Source organism: Anomaloglossus baeobatrachus, chromosome 4, assembly GCF_048569485.1.
Source record: "Anomaloglossus baeobatrachus isolate aAnoBae1 chromosome 4, aAnoBae1.hap1, whole genome shotgun sequence".
Taxonomy (NCBI): Eukaryota; Metazoa; Chordata; class Amphibia; order Anura; family Aromobatidae; genus Anomaloglossus; species Anomaloglossus baeobatrachus.
Genome location: NC_134356.1, coordinates 695,485,067 through 695,506,986, shown reverse-complemented (window position 1 = coordinate 695,506,986; position 21,920 = coordinate 695,485,067). Strand labels below are relative to the sequence as shown.

Below are 21,920 nucleotides of genomic sequence, written 5' to 3'. Positions count from 1 at the left end.
TAGGAAACCTGCCACTTTATCTCATCATGGTTGGAGATTGATAGTATCTTCCTCCAATCTGAACCTCCAGTCAGGATACTCTGAAACAAGCCTAAGGAGAGAGATGGCTACTAACTGATAAATCATTAGACGTTGGACAGTGATGAGAAAGTTATATCTCTTGTGATTTGTCAACCTCGTAATTTAATGTTATTATCTCTTTCCTAGTTAATTTACAGATTACCTTGGACACAATGCTCTACACAAGCTCACACTCACGTAATGGCCTCAATACCTAGAACATCCCCAAGGAAAACCCAACTGGATGAGGAACTTCACACTCTTTTGAAGCTGACGGAATGGCCTCTACCCCCGGACAATACTATTTTGGAATTCTCCACCCACCCAAAAAGTTCCACTTTTTCCTTACTCCATCCCCGCTCTACCTATCTTGTGGGAGAAAAGTTAGAGGTATTTATCATAACCAAAGACCATAAAGGTCGGGAAAAGAGCTATGGGGGGGACTTTTTCTATGCAAAGCTTCTTTCCCCCAGCCTTAAAGCTCGAATGAGTGGATCCGTGACAGACCACTACAATGGCTCCTACACAGCTTCCTTCATTCTTCAGTGGCCTGGTGAGACCATGGTCTCCATAAAGCTCATGTATTCCAGTGAAGCCATTGCAATTCTACATGAAAAAAGAAAGACACGACCAGATCAGGTAAAGTTATGTAGGAAACTAATAAACCCTTTTGTTTGTGGCCATCTAGTTAATATGCCGATTTTCCAAAAATACTCATCAATAGAAATTTAAGAAGAAAAAATTGCTTTTTAATATTAATTGACTTTACCACCATAATGTGGCCATATATAAGGATATTCCTATTGCAGTGGACTGGCGGGTCCACGGAGACTTACGGAGCAGAGCAGCGTCCATGAGCGGAGCAGTGCATTCAGAAGAAATTAAAACGTTGTTATCATACCTCGTGTAGGTCAGTGTGTGTGGTTGTCTACCACCCACAGGGCAGGGCTTAAATACTCGTTGCCGGGCTGGTGATGTCATGTCTGGGATGGCATGGGTGGCCCTGCCCGGCTTCGTGTGTGTGGTTGCAGAAAAGGAGGTGGAGGCACAAAAGGGGAGTAAACATCCCAAGGTCAAAATGGCAGCTTTGTTGGGGATGATCAACTATAATAGGGAACAACAGTGTTAGTTTTATGCATATTTAGCCTGCAGTATAGACTTCCATCACAACGCGTGGTCACAAGAATGTTCCAAGGAGGTGAATGGAGAATGTGTGACTGGGTTATTAGGGTTATTAGACTTGGTGAGCCTGGTGAACCATCGTTCACACTTGATATCGATTTAATTCCAGGAAAGACAATTAAAATCAGTGGCGGATATGGGGATGGTAAAGAATATCTGATGGGCAGAGTGTTTATTAAGACCATGACATCGGTGTAGTCCCAGACTAACCACATCCTATTATAATAGGCCAAGACTGAGTATTTTTTTACTTATTTGAGAAAGGGGGGAAAGTGTCCAGTTGCTCAAATAACAGCCAGAACAGCCCTAAGAAAGCCTCACCAAAGTGGGAGGCTGAAGGGGTTCCTTGTGGTAAAATGTCGTGTAATAAGGAAGCGATAGTGCCTCCTCAGGTTGACAATCCTGAGATAGTGGTCACCAAAGAGAATAATGTGTCTCCTCAAGGTAACGGTTGAACTGGTAAAAAGGTAAACAATAATGTGACCATTGAAAATGGGGTAGCTCCAGAAAAGGGGGCCAATACCTGGTTACGTGGGGACATGTTGATCTGTAGCGCCTATGAGCCACTCAGGGCACTACTAGGCACTGTGTCCTCACAAGGATGCAGGGCCAAACCCCTGGGACCTGAAATACCAGTGCCAGTAACATCTACACAAACACACACTAAAATCCTAGTTCCCACAACACACCAGGGGGCATGGAGTAGTCAGACATTGGGGGATGGCCACCTAGAGGGCGGAGCCAGACCAGGGGACTAGACAGCCTGGTGAGAGTGGACAGTAAGAGATAAAGTGGTGCACAGTGAAGTGTACAGATGTTCCTCGAGCTGGGTCGTGTAACGGTGACCCGGGGGCACAGCACAGGAGAGTGGGCCAGGGCAGGTACACCCGAGGACTGCTGGGACCAGAGCACTGATGGGGCACAGGGCCTTAGGTCAGGCGACAGTTTCATACGGCCTGGCAAATACCTGCACAGTGAGGGGACCTTCATGGACCGCACTGACCTACAGATCCGGGGGCACCAGCAGTAAGGCAAGGATCATGGTTCGGGACACAGACCAGGGTCCACACTGCCCGCCGTATGGACGAGGAGACTGCCACAATAAGGGACAGTTGGGCCCCCAAACCGCTTAAAGCTACAGGGACCCAAACACACTGAGGGTGACAGGGACAGATCAACTGAGTCACAAAGCTGGCCCTGGAAATACAGGGACCTGAACCAGCCGTCCGAGGGTTCAAGAGTGAGTAGAGACTGTTAATTACAACCCCGGTGTGGCCTCCCTTATTCCGTTACTTCCACCATACAGATCCCTGGGCTCAGCTCTTTCTGCGGAGGGCCTACCACCTCAGCTGCCATTACCACTAGCCCTAGGGACAGCCAACCCAGCAGAGGCGGTTCCATCATCCTACCCGCAACCCGCAGGTGGCGTCAGACAAATAACTATAATTCTCCCTGTAAATATTCCCCTTTTAAAAAGCACCCAGGGCACGGGACAAGGCAACGGCCACCAAAGTGACATTCCCCAGTGATACACTGCCTGGGACCGAGTACCTCATTCCCTGGGCAACACAGATCCAGGATACCAGTTGGAGTGATGATGACTTCAATGTAAACTGTGACTCTAGTAAAGTGACAAGAAAGTGCAGTAAGGAAGAGAAATCTGACAAGTAAAATGGTGAAGATTCCAAAGAACATGAGACTGAGGAGTTGGAGTGAGAGAGTACCTCTGAAGATCTGGAGAACCTAATAGAAAATTGAAGGTAAATGCATCAGTTTGGTGTTTAAGTGCATGTTGAATGCGCCTGAACATTTTAGAGGAGCCTCTGCCATAGAGGTGTGGAGCCCAGCCAAGGTGTAGCGGTGCATTACCTTCAGGAACTCCACGTGGGATGGTCTGGTCACAGGTAGGTTGCTTCTTTAGGAGTTTCGTGATGCCACTCTCGGTATTGCGGTCAGGGGACTGCCACTGCAGATTAGAGGACGCCTGGGGCTGATGTTGGATGCAGCTAGATGTAGTGGCCTCCCGAGAGTGAGGCAGGTCCCAGGGCCCTGAGCAGGTGTGTGGAACCACAGGTCGCAGAATGACTCAGGCACAGTCCAGACAGTCTTTCAGGGTTTTTACTCATAGTATATGGCAGGGTGAGTACCTGGGCGTAGCTGGGATTAACCAGAGGAAACCAGGCACTCCGTCAGGCTGACTTTTGAGGATGACTACCGACTCGCCTTTTCTAGCCCTGGTGTTTTCGGGGTGACCCCGACTTGAAGTTCCTGCGGGGGTCACCCAGGGAAGTTGCTGCTGCCTGTTCTCCTCTCTTTTCGGCCCGTTTACTTGTAGCCTGGACCAGGTCACTCCGGCTGCTTGCCTCTTGTGAGCTATGGGCCCTCTCTTTGCTACGTGGCTGCGGACTCTGTGGTGGTATGGTGTGGGTCTGAAGTGCCCCCTCAGGCAGGTTTGGCAGGGAAAATTGAATGAATCTCTGCACTGGGACCTGTAACCCTTACAGGCCTGGTACCTCCCTGGCAGTCCCCGTACTCAGCCACCCCTTTGCTCTCTCTAGCCTTGGGTGGATTTCGGGTGGCACTACCAGGTGATCGATCTCCCCCGTCGATAGTCACGGCACATACGTTGTCTGACTAGTGGCAGCCTCAGGTCTCCTCTTTGCGTCTGCTCTCCCTGAGCTCCACATCAGACTGGCTCACTACTCCTTCCCCACTGTACCTGCCTACGCAACTTAGCAAACAGGCTCTCTACCACACCCCTTGAGTAGAGATGGAGGTGTCGCAGGCGGGGAGGATGCCGCTGCGCTGTGCTCGCTAATGCTCGGGTCTGGCGCTGCTGCGATGGCTGCTCGGTGGCTCGAGCGGTGGGCCGGATCCGGGGGCTCGAGCAGCGCTCCTCGCCCATGAGTGAAAGGAGGTAGTTTGGTTTGGGGATTTGGTCCGTGACGCCACCCACGGGTTGTGGTGAGGTTGAACACCACCGCTGCTGGTGATGGGGATCCCGGGAGCGATGGTAGGGAGCAGCTAGGATGTTGTTCCCCCCTTCGTGGGTAGAAGTTGGTGGTCCCGGGCCCCGGTGAGGTGACGGGGCGGCAGGGTTGGCAAGGTGCAGGGTCGCCTGGACTGCGCAGTGCGGTGCCGGATGCCACAGTTGTACTCACTCAGCCACAAATGTACGTAAAGTCTCTGGTAAACCAAACGGCTGGATGGACGGGTCCCGCAGCCGGCTGCTGTGGCTTCTCCCGGACGGTTGGTGGTGGCTGCCTTTCCCTGCGCCTTTGTGTATGTTCGGTCCCGATTGCTTCCCGCCGGTAACCCGCTCCCCAGCGTATATATGTGCCGGAGGAGCCCTTTTGCCCGCAGGCTCTGGCCCTTGGAACTCTAGCTATGGCGGTAGCTGTATTTCCTTTTGCTGGTCGGACGGTTGCCTTCAATCGGGTCTTGGCTGTTAGGAAACCCCTGGGGTTCCGGTTACTGACGGATTTGACCTCTAATGGCGACTCCAAGCCTGGTCGGGGTCCGCAGGCCCTGCCTGTGTGTGCTGGCTTCACTTTGCTCCCCGGTTCGGTACCGGCGGGCCACCGCCGACCCCGGTCCTACGGTTCCACGTTGATCTGCCTCTTCTGCAGACGGCCACCACAGTCTGCCAACCTTGCTTTTGGTGCCCGGGCCAAACACCCGGACACGGTCAGTTTACTCCTCTCTTCTCCTCCACTCCTCTCACTTGCCCTTCCCTAACTCAACTCCCTTCCTTTCCTGCCTCCAGGACTGTGAACTCCTCAGTGGGTGGGGCCAACCACCTGGCTCCACCCCACCTGGTGTGGACATCAGCCCCTGGAGGGAGGCAACAAGGATTTTGTGTCTGGCTGATGTGCCTGTCTCAGGGTGGGGGTGTGTGTTGCAGTACCTGTGACAACCTGGCTAGTCCAGGGCGCCACAGAGGCCACGCCCCCTCCTGGATTCCCCAGGGGTCCCTTCAAAGGTCAATGTGGGAGACCTGGTCACTATGCAGCTGTGTAGTCACACCTCGGTCAGCCTTCTGGATTACCTGTATTGTAATGCCTATAGCATGGGTGCAGTACTCAGTGGTGTCTGACCAGGTCAGGGGCGCCACAGAGGCAGTGTATGAAAAACTTAAGGAAGCCATAGCAGCATATAAAGTGTGTCTATCCACAGGGGCAAATCAGTTGGTGGTATTGTGTGCAAGTGAAGCCACAGAGACGCGAGTGGCCATTCTAAGTGACATGCACCCACAAAGTGTTTGTACAAGGCGGATGATCATGCAACAGAATAAAGAAGTCGCCAGACACTTAGAGTACAAAGCATTTGACCGCAGCAATTCAGGTAGTGATAGCAGTGAGAAGAGATTTAATAAGGCTCACAGTAAGTACACTCGGAAGTAAGGTTCAGTGAGCTAGGAAAATCCCAGGTATCACGGCAATCAAAATTAAATTCGAAGTAGAATACTTTGACTTTATAAAGCAGTGAAGAGAGCTCTGAGTTTGCTGAAGTTCGTGGAAGATTTTATACAGGTGCCCAGAAATCTTGTACAGAAACTCATTGGAATAAATGGTAAGATCATCAATGAAATGATGGATAAATCCGGAGTGGCCAGACTGAGAATTGATGATCGTAATGAAGCCAATATACCTTGTGACATTGGTAGGGTTCAATTTTACATTGTGTGAATGATGGATGGTGTTGAAAATGTACAAGTTCTTCTAGAATGTCCCTTCAAATACCTAAAAGAAGTGAAACAGTTAAATCTAGAAGGAAGAAAGATTATGGAACAACTTAGTCAAATTGTTATGAGGTGGCAACTGTGTTTGAGCCGGGGCCCAGAGAAAGAGAAGAGTGATATATTTGATGAAGGTGTTGCCTCATCTGTCAGGGTAAGGAGGTCCTACGGTACAAGGAGCCAAAGCCATAGTAGATCTTCAGGAAGAGGATGTAGATGAACTAGAAATAGCAAGTCCTCTGTAAGCATGATGCTGAAAGGCCCTTATGGTATTTGTGATGACGTAGAGTCAGACCAGACAGTAGATTCAAGCATGAGTGAATCTCGCTGCCGCACTAATGATAGAAGATGTCATTGTAGGGTGAGGTCTGACAAAAGTGCTTACCTAATAGCTGTGAAGTCAGGGAAGCGTCAGCAGGTTTTTGCTATGTAATCTGAAGACAGATGCTGTAAGGGTTAGCATACAGATTACAGTCATGTGTCCTTTATCACAGAGTGTGTTTTTGCTTACCAGCAATGTCAGTTTAAACTTCATTAGCTTTAACATTAGTGGACTGAGGAGCGTATGAGCTCAAGTCCGATTCCCAACCTCTCTGTGATTAGCCGCTTCTGTCTATAGAGATGTACACAGAGAGCCTGGTGGGGGTGGGGGCAGCTTTTAAAGCTCTGCTACATCCTAAAACTAAAATCATTCATTGTGTCAGAACGGCTGCACCCAGTCATATAAGTGATACATCATTGGATTCAGGGTCTCTTTGCCTACATTATGCTGCTGTCAGATGAGGTAGCAAGAACCTGCTCACATATTCCTTTTAATGACAGTGAAAGACTGATTTAGGAGCTGAAGCTCAACGTCAAAGAGAAGACTCTCTTGTATGGTAAAAAGAGGTTCCAAACTTTAGGCAGAGAGAAAACGAATGTAACAGGGCGGCCAGTATGTATCACAGAATTGGTGTAAATCTGGATGTCTGTTCTGGTACTTGTAGTGCCATGAGTCTTACAAGGGCATGTCCGAGCCTCGTTGTATGGATAGCTGGAGAAACGGGCCTGGCTACTGATATACCTCCACCCATGGGGGTGTATCACCTGTTAAGATGGATAGCATTTATTTGGCATGTGGTCAGTGTGAGGGCTGCTAGGCCTTCAAGAAGGAAACTCGTGCAGAGGTGTGCGAGCTGACCGTACTCAGCTGGTAAGAGTCAAGGTGAAGGGACTGTGACGTCTCCATGAATGAGTACTCGGTGGGAAGGGAAGGAGTGTGGAAAGAGGTTTGAAGTCTCTCTGAAAGGTATTTTTGGAGAGGGATGTGTTTACTGATGGAGTCAGTAACGGGAGAACCGTGACTGCTCTGGACTTGAAATCTGTCAGTGTGGTATATTATTGGAGATGTGTCTCTGAACCTATGCGGGTGTGCCATGAATGTAACGGACCTGAAATCCATGTGTGTTATCTAGTGAAAAGCAGTTTATATGTACAGTATGAGAAATAAACCATTTGGAGTCTTTAATGAACTGGGTTACCTCGCATCACAAGCCAAGGGAGTAAATCCCATCACATTCAGTGACTGTCACAAGAGTATAATGCCCCATAGTTCCCTCATACAGAGTATGACTCCCCAAATCCTACCTATACACAATATGATGCCCCATAGCCCCCATATACACAGTGTGACTCCCCATATCTGCCCTATTCACAATATAATGCCCCAAAGTCTCCCCATATGCTAGCTTTACACAATATGATGCTAATAGCTCTCTTAGGCCTCTTTTACACGTTCGTGAAAATCACGCATATTTTTCACGGACGTGTCAAAGGTGCGTATTGCCCTCGGTGATAACACACTGAGAACGGGAACTTTCTACTCACCTGTCCCTGGTGTCGCTGTCCGTGGTGCTGATCTTCGGTTTCCGATCCTGCCAACTCCCCGCTGCTGCTGCTTCCGGACGCAGAGAAGTGAATATGAAATGAGCATAATGAGCGTCGGTCGGCAGCAAGTGACAACAGCGGCAGAGACTGCAGGGCTGGAGAAGGTGAGTAAAGATTTGGTTTTTTTTCTCACAGACACGTCTTTTCTCCTGTGCGTGTCACACGGAACACATCCGTGTGGTCCGTTTGCGTTCCGTGTAACACTCGTGATGCCAGAGAGAAAATGGACATGTCGGCTTGAGAAACACACGGACACACATAAGTACAGAACAAACACACGTTCCGTGCGAAAATACTTACGTCTGTCCAAAATCATAGGAAGACATAGGTCTATGTGTGTACGTGTCTCCAGTGCTGAGAAAACTGCCAAACACGTACCGAAGGCACGAACGTGTGACAGAGGCCTTATACAAAGTATTGTTATTATTATTATTATTATTTATTATTATAGCGCCATCTATTCCATGGCTCACAGTCTACAAGGGATGGGTGAGAATACAGTAGGTGAGGGTAGAGCTGATTGTGCGGCGCTATATCAGACTGAGGGTTACGGCAGGTTTTAAGCTTGTCGGAAGAGGTGGCTCTTCAGGTTCCTTTTGAAGCTTGTCAAGGTAGGCAAGAGTCTGATATGTTGTGGTAGAGCATTCCAGAGTATGGGGGAAGCATGGGAGAAATCTTGGATGCGATGGTGGGAAGAGGAGATGAGAGGGGAGTAGAGAAGAAGATTTTGTGAGGATCGAAAGTTACGTGCAGGTAAGTATTGGGAGACTAGGTCACAGTGTAGGGAGGAGACAGGTTGTGGATGGCTTTGTATGTCATAGTTAGGGTTTTGAACTGGATTCGTTGGGCAATGGGAAGCCAGTGAAGGGATTGGCAGAGAGGAGAGGTCGGGGAGTAGCGGGGACAGGTGGATTAGCCGGGCAGCATAATTTAGAATAGATTGTAAGGGTGCAAGACTGTTAGAAGGGAGGCCACAGAGCAGGAGGTTGCAATAATCCAGGCGGGAGATAATAAGGGCATGTACTAGGGTTTTTGCAGCTTCTTGGGAAAGGAATGTACGAATCCGGGAAATATTTTTGAGTTGGAGTTGGCAGGAGGTGAAGAGGGCTTGGATGTGTGGCTTGAAGGAGAGAGATCAGAGTCTAGAGTTACTCCCAGGCAGCAAGCACGTGGCACTGGGGAAAGTGAGCAGCCATTGACATTGATGGATAGGTCAGGTGGGGGGCTTAAGTGAGGAGGAGGAAAGACAATGAATTCTGTTTTGTCCATGTTCATTATACCTCCTTATATCCTACCTATACACAGTATGATGCCCCACAGTCACCTTATATATAGTATGACTCCCCATATCCTCCCTATCCACATTATGATGCCCCATAGTCTCCTTATAAAGAGTATAGCGGGCTTTACATGCTGTGATCTTGCTAGCGAGATCGCAAGCAATCGTACCCACACTCATCGGTTGTGCGACACTGGCAAATCGCTGCCCGTCGCGCAAAACCTCACTTACCCCATCGCACGGACTTACCTGTCCTGCGGCGTCTCTCTGGCCGGCGATCCACCTCCTCCTAAGGGGGCAGTTCGTACAGCGTCACAGCGACGTCACACAGCAGCCGTCCAATAGAAGCGGAGGGGCGGAGATGAGCAGGACATAAACATCCCGCCCACCTCCTTCATTCCGCATTGCCGCTGGAGGCAGGTAAGGAGATGTTTGTCGCTCATGCGGTGTCACACACAGTGATGTGTGCTGCCGCAGGAACGAGGAACAACATCGTTAATTCGAAGAGAACGATTTTTTGTTATAGGATGACCTCTTCACGGCAAACGATTTTGGCTGCTTTTGCGATCGTTTTAGGTCGCACATAAGTGTCACACACTGCAATATCGCTAATGACGTCGGATGTGCGTCACAAACACCATGACCCCGATGATAATTTATTTACGATATCGTAGCGTGTAAAGCCCACTTATGACTCCCCATATCTGGACACAATGGTAAGACATGGCAGAGATAAATTGATCCAGAGGTGTGATGATGATGATGTTGATGATTTTCTGTTCTTGTTTTTTCGCTATAGATTGTAATGTTATCTCCATGTTATATTCTTCTGTTCTGTGACCTTTTATTACAGCTATATTTCCAAGGCTTTTTTGTAAAATATGGAATACAAGAAGTTGTGGAATGTAACGTGTTTCTGCCTGATCAAGACGTTTGTGAATATTATGATGAACACACTGAAGAAAAATGGGTGTGTCAGCGACCAAAAATACTGCCATGTGATGCGTATCGGGACCACTCCCCGGGAAGAAAACGGGATGTGTATAGTAAAGAAGAGAAAGAGTTCTTCACAGAGTAAGTATTCATCATTCACTACCAGACTCATCATTATTGTCATTTACCATCTCATGATAACAATTTCTTCATTACCAGCTGGTTTCCATTGTGTTCCCCGGTAAGGGCAGGTTCAAACATAGGTGTGAATATTCTGATTACACTATGATCAGAGTGGGGTCAGATTTTCTTGAACATGTAGAGAAAACAAAAAGTTTTTCCACTTCCTCCATTATGGCAGTTTTTGAAAATCGTCCGGTATTCAGATGTCATCAGAGTGCAGTACAATTTTTTTATTTTTGCAAACCCACAGACCTGCAATGGGCACTTGGATAAAAATTTAACATATGTCCTAATTACTGCTCCGCGTTCACATGGTGCTAGTTAGTTCAGCTGAGCAAGTAATGGAACCAGTGGGTGTAAAGTCTCTGTGGCTGGAATGGTGGACGGAGAAGTCACATTGCTGATCCGTAGTCCCAGTCTAAAGCAGGAGGAGCGGGAGGTGACGGCTCCTCATAGTTTTACCGTTCGGGATCTGAAGGCACAGTTGAAATAGGAGCTGCCAGGAGATCCGATGGAACAAGAACAGAGGCTGATCTATTTGGGAAAGCTGCTCCCCGACCATCTGAAACTTGATGAAAGTCTTGTCCAAAGAAGCTCGGCATGTATTGCAAATTATGAACATGTAGACATCCCCATAGAATATCACAGCTACAAGTACTTACCGTGAAAACTATGGATAATATTCACACAAGATAATCGGAGGTGTGCACAAGCCCTAAAGCATCCGAGTGCCGTCCGATTTTCAAAGGTTGACAGAATGGAGAAGATAACAAAAAATATTATTTCTCTCAACATCTGAGAAAAAACCAGTGACGCTTTAATTAAATTCTGATCAGAATTATCAGTCTGTTTTTTAGGATGTCGAGAAATCGTTTTTGTAAATCACCCCTAAGATTACGCTCACACACAGTTTAGGTCGGATCAGTGCTAGCCGATGTTTTATTTGACATCACTTGGACAAATATTATTTAATCGGGCCGTTCTGATGTCAGATTTTTAGTGCTGAAGAATCTATCAGTGAAAAAAATTGCAGTGTTTTTTGATATCACTCCTAAATTGGATGCCACCAACCCATACAATCTATGGGACTGCATTCAGCTGACATCAGAGTGCAGCCTGATTTCCACATACTTAGAATGGAAAAGATGTAGAAATTTGTGTTCTCCGATCACATTATGCTGAAACTTTTATCAAACTCAGAACAGAGCTTGACAGTAGCCTAGTTTAATAATCAATTGAAATACTATGTTCCAAGAATGACAAAAGTATATTAGGAGTGATACCTTTATAGGCCAACAAGAAAAATTATATTAGCAAGCTGGCTAACACGGTACCACAATATTACCTTGCATTGCAGGTTGATTCATAATCAAGGAGATAACAGAGCTTTATAGGAGCCTCATTTCATAATCAATTAGATAACAGAGCTTGATAGGAGCATCGTTTCATAATCAATGAGATAACAGAGCTTGATAGGAGCCTCGTTTCATAATCAATGAGATAACAGAGTTTGATAGGAGCCTCGTTTCATAATCAATTAGATAACAGAGCTTGATAGGAGCGTCATTTCATACTCAACGAGATAACAAAGCTTGATAGGAGCCTCGTTTCATAATCAATGAGATAATAGGGCTTGATAGGAGCCTAATTTCATAATCAATGAGATAACATAGCTTGATAAGAGTGTCATTTCATAATTAATTAGATAACAGAGCTTGATTGGAGGGTCATGTAGTGGTAGGAGCCTTGTTTCATAGTCAATGAGATAACAGAGCTTGGTAGGAGCCTTTTTTCATAATCAATGAGATAACAGAGCTTGATAGGAGCCTCGTTTCATAATCAATGAGATAACAGAGCTTGATAGGAGCGTCGTTTGATAACCAATTAGATAACAGAGATTGATCAGAGCGTCGTTTCACAACCAATTAGATAACAGAGCTTGATAGGAGCCTCGTTTCATAATCAATTAGATAACAGAGCTTGGTAGGAGCCTCGTTTCATAATCAATGAGATAACAGAGCTTGGTAGGAGCCTCGTTTCATAATCAATGAGATAACAGAGCTTGGTAAGAGCCTCATTTTATAATCAATGAGATAACACAGCTTGGTAGGAGCGTCATTTCATAATTAATGAGATAATAGGGTTTGATAGGAGCCTCGTTTCATAATCAATTAGATAACAGAGATTGATAGGAGCGTCGTTTCATAATCAATGAGATAACAGAGCTTGGTAGGAGCCTCATTTCATAGTCAATGAGATAACAAAGCCTGGTAGGAGCCTCGTTTCATAATCAATGAGATATCAGAGCTTGGTAGGAGCCTCGTTTCATAGTCAATGAGATAACAGAGCTTGGTAGGAGCCTTGTTTCATAATCAATGAGATAACAGAGCTTGATAGGAGCGTCGTTTCATAATCAATGAGATACCAGAGCTTGATAGGAGCGTCGTTTGATAACCAATTAGATAACAGAGCTTGATAGGAGCCTAGTTTCATAACCAATTAGATAACAGAGATTAATCGGAGCATCATTTCACAACCAATTAGATAACAGAGCTTGGTAGGAGCGGCGTTTCATAATCAATTAGATAATAGAGATTGATCGAAGCGTCATTTCATAATCAATTAGATTTTCTCAAATGAGAGAATTTATAGTCATGTGGCTCGGACTTAACAGTGAGGGGAGAAATATAGTACTCCACAAGCAAATACATGCATGCACACTAAGTCAGTGTGTGGCGTTCTGGACAAGCCAGGTCGTCACAGATACTGCAACAACACACTCCACACCCCGGCTAGGAACACCGAAGTCAGACAAAAATCCTTGTTTCCTCCCTCCAGGGGCTGATGTTCACACCAGGGGGTGGAGCCAGGTGGTTGGCGCCGCCCACCGAGGAGTACACAGTCCTGGAGGCGGGAAAAGGAGACAGTTCAGTTCAGAACAGTGCAGTGAGTTGAGGAGTGAAGTGGTAAAGTAGCTGACTGACCGTGTCCGTGTGCGTGGCCCGGGCACATACAGCAAGGTTGGCAGACGGTGGTGACCGTCTGCAGGAGAGGCCTATCAAAGCGTAACCATAGGGCCGGGGTTGGGCGGTGGCCCACCGGTACCGAACCGGGGAGCGAAGAGAAGCCAGCACCATTCGGCAGGGCTTACGGACCCCGACCAGGCTTGGAGTCGCCGTAAAACCGGTCAAATCCATTAGTGAAGGGAACCTCCTGGGTTTCTCAGCAGTCAAGACCCAATTGAAGGCAACCGCTTAAACCGTGAAGGGAAATACAGTCACCGCCAAGGCTACAGTTCCCAGGGCCAGAGCCTGCGGGCAAAAGGGGCTCCCTCAGCATCCATCCAAGCTGGGGAGCGGGTTACCGGTGGGAAGCCATCAGAACCGAGAGCATAACACAGGTGCAGGGAAAGGCAGTCACCGCCAACCTACCGGGAGGAAAAACACCGCAGCCGTCTGGGGGACCCGTCCATCCAGCCGTTTGTTTTACCGGAGACTTTGCATTCATCATTGGCTGGATGAGTAACACTGTGCTGTGCGGCACCACGCTGCCCCCACGACCCTGCACCTCCCCAGGTCCTGTAACCCACCTGTCATCTCTCCCTCACCGGGCCCCGGGACAACCAACCCCCTACCCACGGAGGGGAGAAACAACATCCAGGCTGTTCCCAGTCATCGCTCCCGGGATCCCCGTCCAGAGCAGCGGTGGTGTCACAACCTCACCACAACCATGGGTGGCGTCACGAACAATAAATCCCCTAAACCATTCCCCCTTTTCACTCACGGGCGAGGAGCGCCGCTCGAGTCCCCGGATCCGGCCCACCGCTCGAGCCACCGAGCAGCAAGCAGCAGCTGGACCCGGGCCGCGAGCGAGCGGTCGAGCAGAAGCGCACCCCCCGCCCGCGACAACTTGGCATCACGAACAGGATCTTACCGCTCTGCCGTCTGGTAGAGGTGCGCCTTGTGACTTCCGGAGGTGTCCGGACGAAAATCTTGAGAAGCCGCCATTTTGGACGCGAAAAGACCCCGCTCGAGCGTCTTCCCGAGCAGTGGAGGCGCGAAAGCCGAAACCCCGCCCCTGTAGAGGAAGAGCCGGAAAAAGACTAAGGGGCACGGATGGTGTCTGGCCGCATGTAGCTCGCGGCTATAAAGGCAGGGACGCCAGGACCCTGCGGCCATCTTTTGGTTCCTGGAAGAGGCCGCCGCAGCAGTGCACCAACCGTCCCGTAGCACCGTAGCCCCCGCACCCGGGACCGCGGCGTGGGTGGAGGTCCGGACCGCTCAGCTACAACAACGGCTGCAGGTCCGTGTGCAGCTCCTCTTGGAGGAGTGGGAGGCCGACATGGTGGAGGTGGTGGCGGCCATACGGAGACGCGAGGTGGAGGGAGTACTGGAAGAGCGGATAAGTGACCCACGCCCCTATACCCCTAGCGGGTTGGTCATCGCAGCCGAGGGGCCCAGTCTACACCCGTTCGCCCTGCTACCTCCCCCGCTACCTGTGTTGGCTGCTGCTGCCCCCTCACTAGACCCGCTACCACCACAATCGGTAGCGGTACCCTGCCAATCCGCCCAAGCGGACCGACCTGCAGCGGAGGCCCGTGACCGTGCAGCACCGCTCCCTTGGAAGACACCAAAGGCCGAGCCCGTCGGCGAATCCATACTGGAGGCCCCCGCAACAAACGTGCCCGAGGCCGTACCGATTCCGGCAGGCCGTTCCATGCAGAAGGTTAAGCGGGAGACGATCCCTGTGCCCATCCCCCACGCCTCGGCTGAGGCCACGCCGGGTCGCTGCTGTAAGGCAGCACCCCAGGCCTTGACACCGCGGGACCTTCCACCCAGAATGCCAGTGATGGGCAGCATGAAGGAGGTCTCGCGGGGCCCGACCCGTGCGCCGGGGCCCGCAGTGGCCCCTTACTGGGACAGAGAACAGACCCCGCTGGGCCAGGAAATCGCGGAGAGGGAGAGGAAGAAGACGGAGCTGGTAGCCCACATGAGTAAAGAAAAGAAGAGCCTCCGCCAGGCCACCTTCCACGTACGGGGCCCAATCTATGAGGGGCAAGTGAGGAGGTTTGACGTCCGTCGGGGGTACGGGTTCATATATGAGCCGGGCCTGGAGGCCGAAGTCTTTATCGCCCGACGGGACGTCCATGCCCACCTGCCAGAGGACCACCCGGGCCGTAATATGATGCCGGGGGATTTGGTCCAGTACACTAGGCACTGCGGGGAGAGGGGTTGGTTTGCTCTGGATTCTAAGCTGAGGGTTAGTCAAGGGGCCCGAGTACCAGCCCAGCCCCCCTCCTCCGGCCGACACCATGGATCTGAAGTGAAGTCAGCGGTCCCCCGCCGCACGTTGTCCCCGTTGGGACCACCAGTACCGAGTTATGTGTTGAGTGTATAGATAAACGTTTAAATGATAAGGATGAATCAACCGAAGAAGTTATCTGATTGGAAAACATGATTGAACCGGCCGTTGCCGGCAACTAGTCCCCATAGGGACTTTCTGCAACCGTTGCGTAAGGAACTTCTTACGGACACGCCCGGGAACTTGCAGGGCAACCACAAACTTGTGGGATGTAAATATTTGTTGGCATAATCCGTTGCCGCCTCCAGAGAGGCAGATTGGAGGAAGGGCCCGCAGTGGAGTAGGCTGGGGCCCGGCCACCACCGGAACCGGTGGCGATCCTCCGGGGGTTCAGGGGTCCCCATGGACACGGTTCCCCTGAAAGGGCCTGTACCCGCTCGGGCAGCCTGGTTCTGGACTAGGGTCAAGGGGTGTTGCCTATTTCTTAGGGGCAGCATCAGGGCCAGGTTGTTTGGGTGGGAGAAAAGCGGAAGCCGTTACCGTTAATAAAAATATACCGTTCAGTAACGTTTAAGAATGTGCCTCCCGTTATGGGAAGATTGAGAAATGCTTGTGTTTGATATTTTATGTGTATGTTTTTACTCTTTTGCCGTTACCAAAAATAAAACCGGTGATGGACGGGCAGCCTGCGGACGGTCTGCATTTTACTAAGGGGGAATGTGGCGCCCTGGACAAGCCAGGTCATCACAGATACTGCAACAACACACCCCACACCCTGGCTAGCCCCACCGAAGTCAGACAAAAATCCTTGTTGCCTCCCTCCAGGGGCTGATGTCCACACCAGGGGGTGGAGCCAGGTGGTTGGCCCCGCCCGCCGAGGAGTACACAGTCCTGGAGGCAGGAAAAAGAGACAGTTCAGTTCAGAACAGTGCAGTGAGTTGAGGAGTGAAGTGGTAAAGGAGCTGACTGACCGTGTCCGAGTGCATGGCCCGGGCACATACAGCAAGGTTGGCAAACGGTGGTGACTGTCTGCAGGAGAGGCCTATCAAAGCGTAACCGTAGGGCCAGGGTTGGGCGGTGGCCCGCCGGTACCGAACCGGGGAGCGAAGAGAAGCCAGCACCATTCGGCAGGGCTTACGGACCCCGACCAGGTTTGGAGTCGCCGTAAAACCGGTCAAATCCGTTAGCGAAGGGAACCTCCTGGGTTTCTCAGCAGTCAAGACCCGATTTGAAGGAACCGCTCAAACCGTGAAGGGAAATACAGTCACCGCCAAGGCTACAGTTCCCAGGGCCAGAGCCTGCGGGCAAAAGGGGCTCCCTCAGCATCCATCCAAGCTGGGGAGCGGGTTACCGGTGGGAAGCTATCAGAATCGAGAACATAACACAGGTGCAGGGAAAGGCAGTCACCGCCAACCTACCGGTAGGAAAAACACCGCAGCCGTCTGGGGGACCCGTCCATCCAGCCGTTTGTTTTACCGGAGACTTTGCATTCATCATTGGCTGAGTGACTACCACTGTGCCGTGCGGCACCGCGCTGCCCCCGCGACCCTGCACCTCCCCAGGTCCCGTAATCCACCTGTCATCTCTCCCTCACTGGGCCCCGGGACAACCAACCCCCTACCCACGGAGGGGAGAAACAACATCCAGGCTGCTCCCCGTCATCGCTCCCGGGATCCCCGTCCAGAGCAGCGGTGGTGTCACAACCTCACCACAACCGTGGGTGGCGTCACGGACAATAAATCCCCAAAACCATTCCCCTTTTCACTCACTGGCCCGGAGCGCCGCTCGAGTCCCCGGATCCGGCCCACCGCTCGAGCCACCGAGCAGCAAGCAGCAGCCGGACCCAGGCCGCGAGCGAGCGGTCGAGCAGCGGCGCACCCCCCGCCCGCGACAAGTGACACAATTATTGATCAGTTAATTGCAGCATAAATTTATAAAATAAGAGGAGACTTTACCGATCAAATTATTTTATTTTACATTTTGATAGATTGGACATTCCTGAGTACAGCAATACCAAATATGCATATTTTTAACATTTTTTTCAATATTTAAATATTTTGGGAAACATTTTATTGTATTTACAAGCTCCATTAGGAGACTTTGAAGCTGCTGTTGTGGCACCCACGGGGCAACGGATTAACTTTATTCATCGCCGGTCTATGGATGTCACGGGTGGCCCTGCGTAGCTTCGTGGCCCCTAGGTGTACAATACAAGGGAGGATGATGGGATGGTAGTTTGTCTCGTGATGCCACCTGTGGTACGCGGCCAGAGATTAGCCATTGCTGCAGGTGATGTCCTCCGGGGCTGATTGTGTCGCAGCAAAGATGGTTCTGCTCCCATCAGGTGGAGCGGGCCCCGGGGAGGATGATGAGAGTTGTAGTGATGGCGGGCGCCGAAGCATGGGGCGACAGTGCCAGCAATAAGAGGCAGAGTCAGCCATTGCGGTTTCAGGTCTTTACTCAATCTTTTGGTTGCCCGGGGGTACCGGTGTCTGCCGTGATGGGCTCCAGCCAATCCCGGAAAAGTTAGTGATAGCCACCGATATTTGAAAGTGTCCTCTTCCATGGGATGTCCCTCCAGAAGTGAGGAACCAGGGCTTAGCTTCCTGCTTCAAGCCTCAGACTCCATGAAGAAAAAGAAGAGTGGTGTCTTGCTGCCAGAACTGAAGTCCCGACTTGACTCCAGTTTGTGTAAGAGTTGCTCCTACTTCTATCCCAAGTGGTGCCTGCCCCCCAGGTGGTTGTCCTAGTGACCTGGAAAGTCCCATGCATCGTGATGGCCACACCCTCAGCCTACCCTAGTCCAGTCCCCAGTGAGAAGGTACCTAAGCTGTATGTAAGGTGAAATGTGAAAACACCGGTGGTTAACCCCTCCTTACCCGAGATGAATACAGCACCTTAAGTCAAGTGCAGTACCCTGTGGCGACTGTAGCTGCAGGGGTGTCACAGTATTGTACAATCACTTTGGCTATACAGAGCAGTGCATCAGCATCAGTGTCAGCGTAATCATCAGCATCAGGCTCAGCGTTAGCGTCAGCACCGCTCTGTACAGCAAAAATCACAATCTTCTATGAATGTGTTAGGGCCAGATGGACGGGCAGACCCGGGAGGTGGATCCACTGGGCCGAACTCCCCGATGAGGGAAAGGAGTCCGGTAGCCGGAGCACTTTAGGTAGCAGGACAGTCCGTGCACTGGAACACAATGGAGAAGTCCCTGGGACCACGAGGTCACTGATGGTGGTCCGGGTGACGGAGCTCAGGTTCGGAAGCCGTGATGATGTCTGGCGGGGTCCGGAACCTATGGAGCGAGATGACGGGTCACCGCAGGGAACCGAGATGGTACGGACTGTCAGGATGGCAGATGGGCAGCGTTCGGGGTTCGAGATACAGCAGGACCGGATGGCGTTGCAGGATCGGCTCTAGAAGACAGAGAGGTAAGTATCTCACAGAACACAAGGAGACCTGACTCCTAGCTTGGGAAAACACGAAGAACAGGCCCCGCTCCCTTGGACATTAACCCCCTTTATACCCTGTACCTGTATGCATCATTTCCTGTCAGTGGACACTGGCCCTTTAAGAAAGGGTCAGTGACCGCGCGCGCGCCCTAATGCGCATGCGCGCGGCCCGGGTGCCAGAAGCCAGGGCAGGAAGCTGAGAGGAGGACGCAGCAGAGCCGGCCAGGGACTGGGAAGCCGACGGGCGCCGGGAGCGGGAACCCGGAGGCTTGGGAAGCGTGGGCACAGGAGGCTGGAGAGCGGGGAGCGTGGCAGGTGAGCCGGGGTGCGGAGCAGAGGACCCGGGGAGCGGAGCAGAGGACCCGGGGAGCGTGACAGAATGTCACTCACAGCTGTTTTTTAAAGGAAGATAATCATTACAGATACAGGGGTCATCAGCTGACTTCTGGCTGTTTGACGATCCATCGGTGGGTGCCCTGCTATGACATCATGTGACTGCTAGTGGGGGCAGGGAATGGTGCGCCCCATCCCACCGGAAAATGTTAAATCATCTTGTCAGAGATTGACAATTAACTGGTTATCAGCTGTGGGTGAATCAGATCAGTCGTCATGTGCAGGGAGAGATGCGGCCTCAGCGATCAAGCCCTCCTCAAAGAAAGGGACATGACCTATGACGTACCAGTATGTCATAGGTCATTAAGGTGTTAATGAGAAGATATCTGAGCTGGCAGCAACAGAGATATGAAGAGAAAACCTTAAAACATTGGACAAATACTCCAGAGAGTAAAGTTAAGTTAAACATTTTTAAGAATGAAGAGATGAGATGAGAATAAGAGATAGGAGAGCTGCATCATCAACACCAGACTGTGTTTCATGTGGAATATTGTGTAACCGGCATCCGCTGCCACTGCCATACTGCTGCTGCAAGTTTCCCTGGGCATCTCCTATAGGCGTTCTATTTCTCTCCACCATTCTTCTGAATCTTCTACCCACCAATACCTTGATTCTTGTACTGCAAAGTGTGAAGCACCTGCTTTATCTCAGCCACTGTTGTCCATTGTGACCTGCGTTCTTTTGTACTTCCATATTAAGCAACAACCTTGAGAAAGGCGCAAGCCGAAACGTTGGTGTTGCATTGTCAGGGTTCATTTTTTTGCAGTTAATCAAAAATAAAATTTAGTTGCATACACAAAATTCTCCTTTTTTCCTTTGAGTGCTGGGGTTTTACCTATTCCACTGCTACATCTGAAGACACAGCACACGGCCATAGAAAATGACCACTCACTGTGAGCTTAAGGCAGTGACTGAGCCGTGTGATGAGCAGTTATTTCACTTAGGTTAGTTGCAGCCATAGTTGGAGGTTCCCACAACCCTCCACCTGTGACCGTGGGTAACTTGACTTCAGTTGACCTCAATAAGCTCAGTGACCTCACCTCAGAAGGTCCCCTGAGGTCAGTTTAAATGTGGTCACAGGAGGAGGGCCATGGGAACCTCCAGCAGTGCCCGCAACTAACCTGAGGGACGTCACCGCTGATTGCTAAGGCTAACTCTCTGCCTGAATCTCACAGCAGGTGGTTATGTTCTATGGCCTCGTACTGTTGGTTCAGATGTTACAGAGCTGGAATCGTGGGATAGCTTGCGGATAACTTCGGACCTAGGTCTTTTGGGGGTTAATAAAGTGGTGAAAAAGGATGGGTTTTTTGTATTGAATTTCAAATAAAGGATTTTTCAGTGTTTGTGTTTATTTCTTTTCGATAGCGAGCCGGAATTGGCACATCTAATGGATGCAGCAATCCTGGGAGGCAGCAAGATGCTGCTTGTAAGCTGTGAGGAATATCATGGGCCTGCCCAACCTGAGAATACCAGCTCCCAGCTGTCAGGCTTTATCTTAGCTGGGTAACAAAATTGGAGGGGAAAAAGCCGCATGTAATACTCTTATGTTGATACACTGCCAAAATAAGCGCACGGATGTGGATTGCAGCCTGTTGCTGTTGACTATATGTGTGCTGGTATCAATATATACAGGAACCACAAGGCATTTTTTAAATTTATTTTGTATTTTACATCAGTAGTATAACACTGTCAGATAGGGTGGGGGCTTGATCTGATAGCAGCCAATCAGAGACGCCAGTGACCTGGGAAAGCTGGGAATATGTATGAGGGATAATTATTGGCCTCGGAAGTAGCGTTGCAGCCACATGGAAAGTCGGTAAGTATGTTCTGCTTAACCCTTTTGCTTCCTTTTTTACAGTGGCCAATCACAGCCATGCCAATACACTACATGGCTGTGATTGGCAGTGTGAGGATGGTTTTTGCTATTTGAATTTTTACCGATCCTTAGCAAGATCTCCGACTTTTATGCTAATTGTTCACATGTCCAATCCCGATCTAATCCGGCCAAAGAACATACGATATTAATGTTTTCCGATCTTTGCCTATCAGGATCGCTCATCTCTAGATGTTAAATCTTATAGCGTCACTATCAATTCGAGTTCGTGTTCAGCACAGAACCATCTCCCGGGTCACAAATGACTCAACAGACTGTAAATCTGCTATTGAATAGGCATTTCTTTACTAATGGTTAACTTCAGTTTCCACGATGAGGTCACTTTGACATTAATAAGGCTGTGTTGGCACTAAAAGGATTGAGAAGGGTTGGACACAGTCTTATGAGACCTCAGTGGGTGACACACATTTTTTCAGGGCAATTGAAGACTTTGCAGTATTGTAATTTACAATTTAGCCATTTGCTGCAAACTAAAATTTGGGGTAAAATGATTGGAACAGGCAAGTTCAGTATAAAATATTAAATCATCTTAGCTTTTTAGTAAATTGAACATTCACAACACTATTTCCTCCCTGT

At 49.9% G+C, this 21,920-nt stretch overlaps 1 protein-coding gene across 1 annotated transcript in view; it reads left to right on the top strand.

The window, feature by feature from the left end:
- The first annotated feature begins 261 nt into the window (after positions 1-261).
- Positions 262-21,920, top strand: part of LOC142303018 (NXPE family member 3-like) — a 51,139-nt gene continuing 29,480 nt past the window's right edge. Inside the window, exons 1-2 of the mRNA XM_075344120.1 lie at positions 262-699; positions 10,039-10,259. Coding sequence (XP_075200235.1) covers positions 262-699; positions 10,039-10,259 — 659 coding nt within the window. The remainder of the gene's footprint in view (positions 700-10,038; positions 10,260-21,920) is intronic.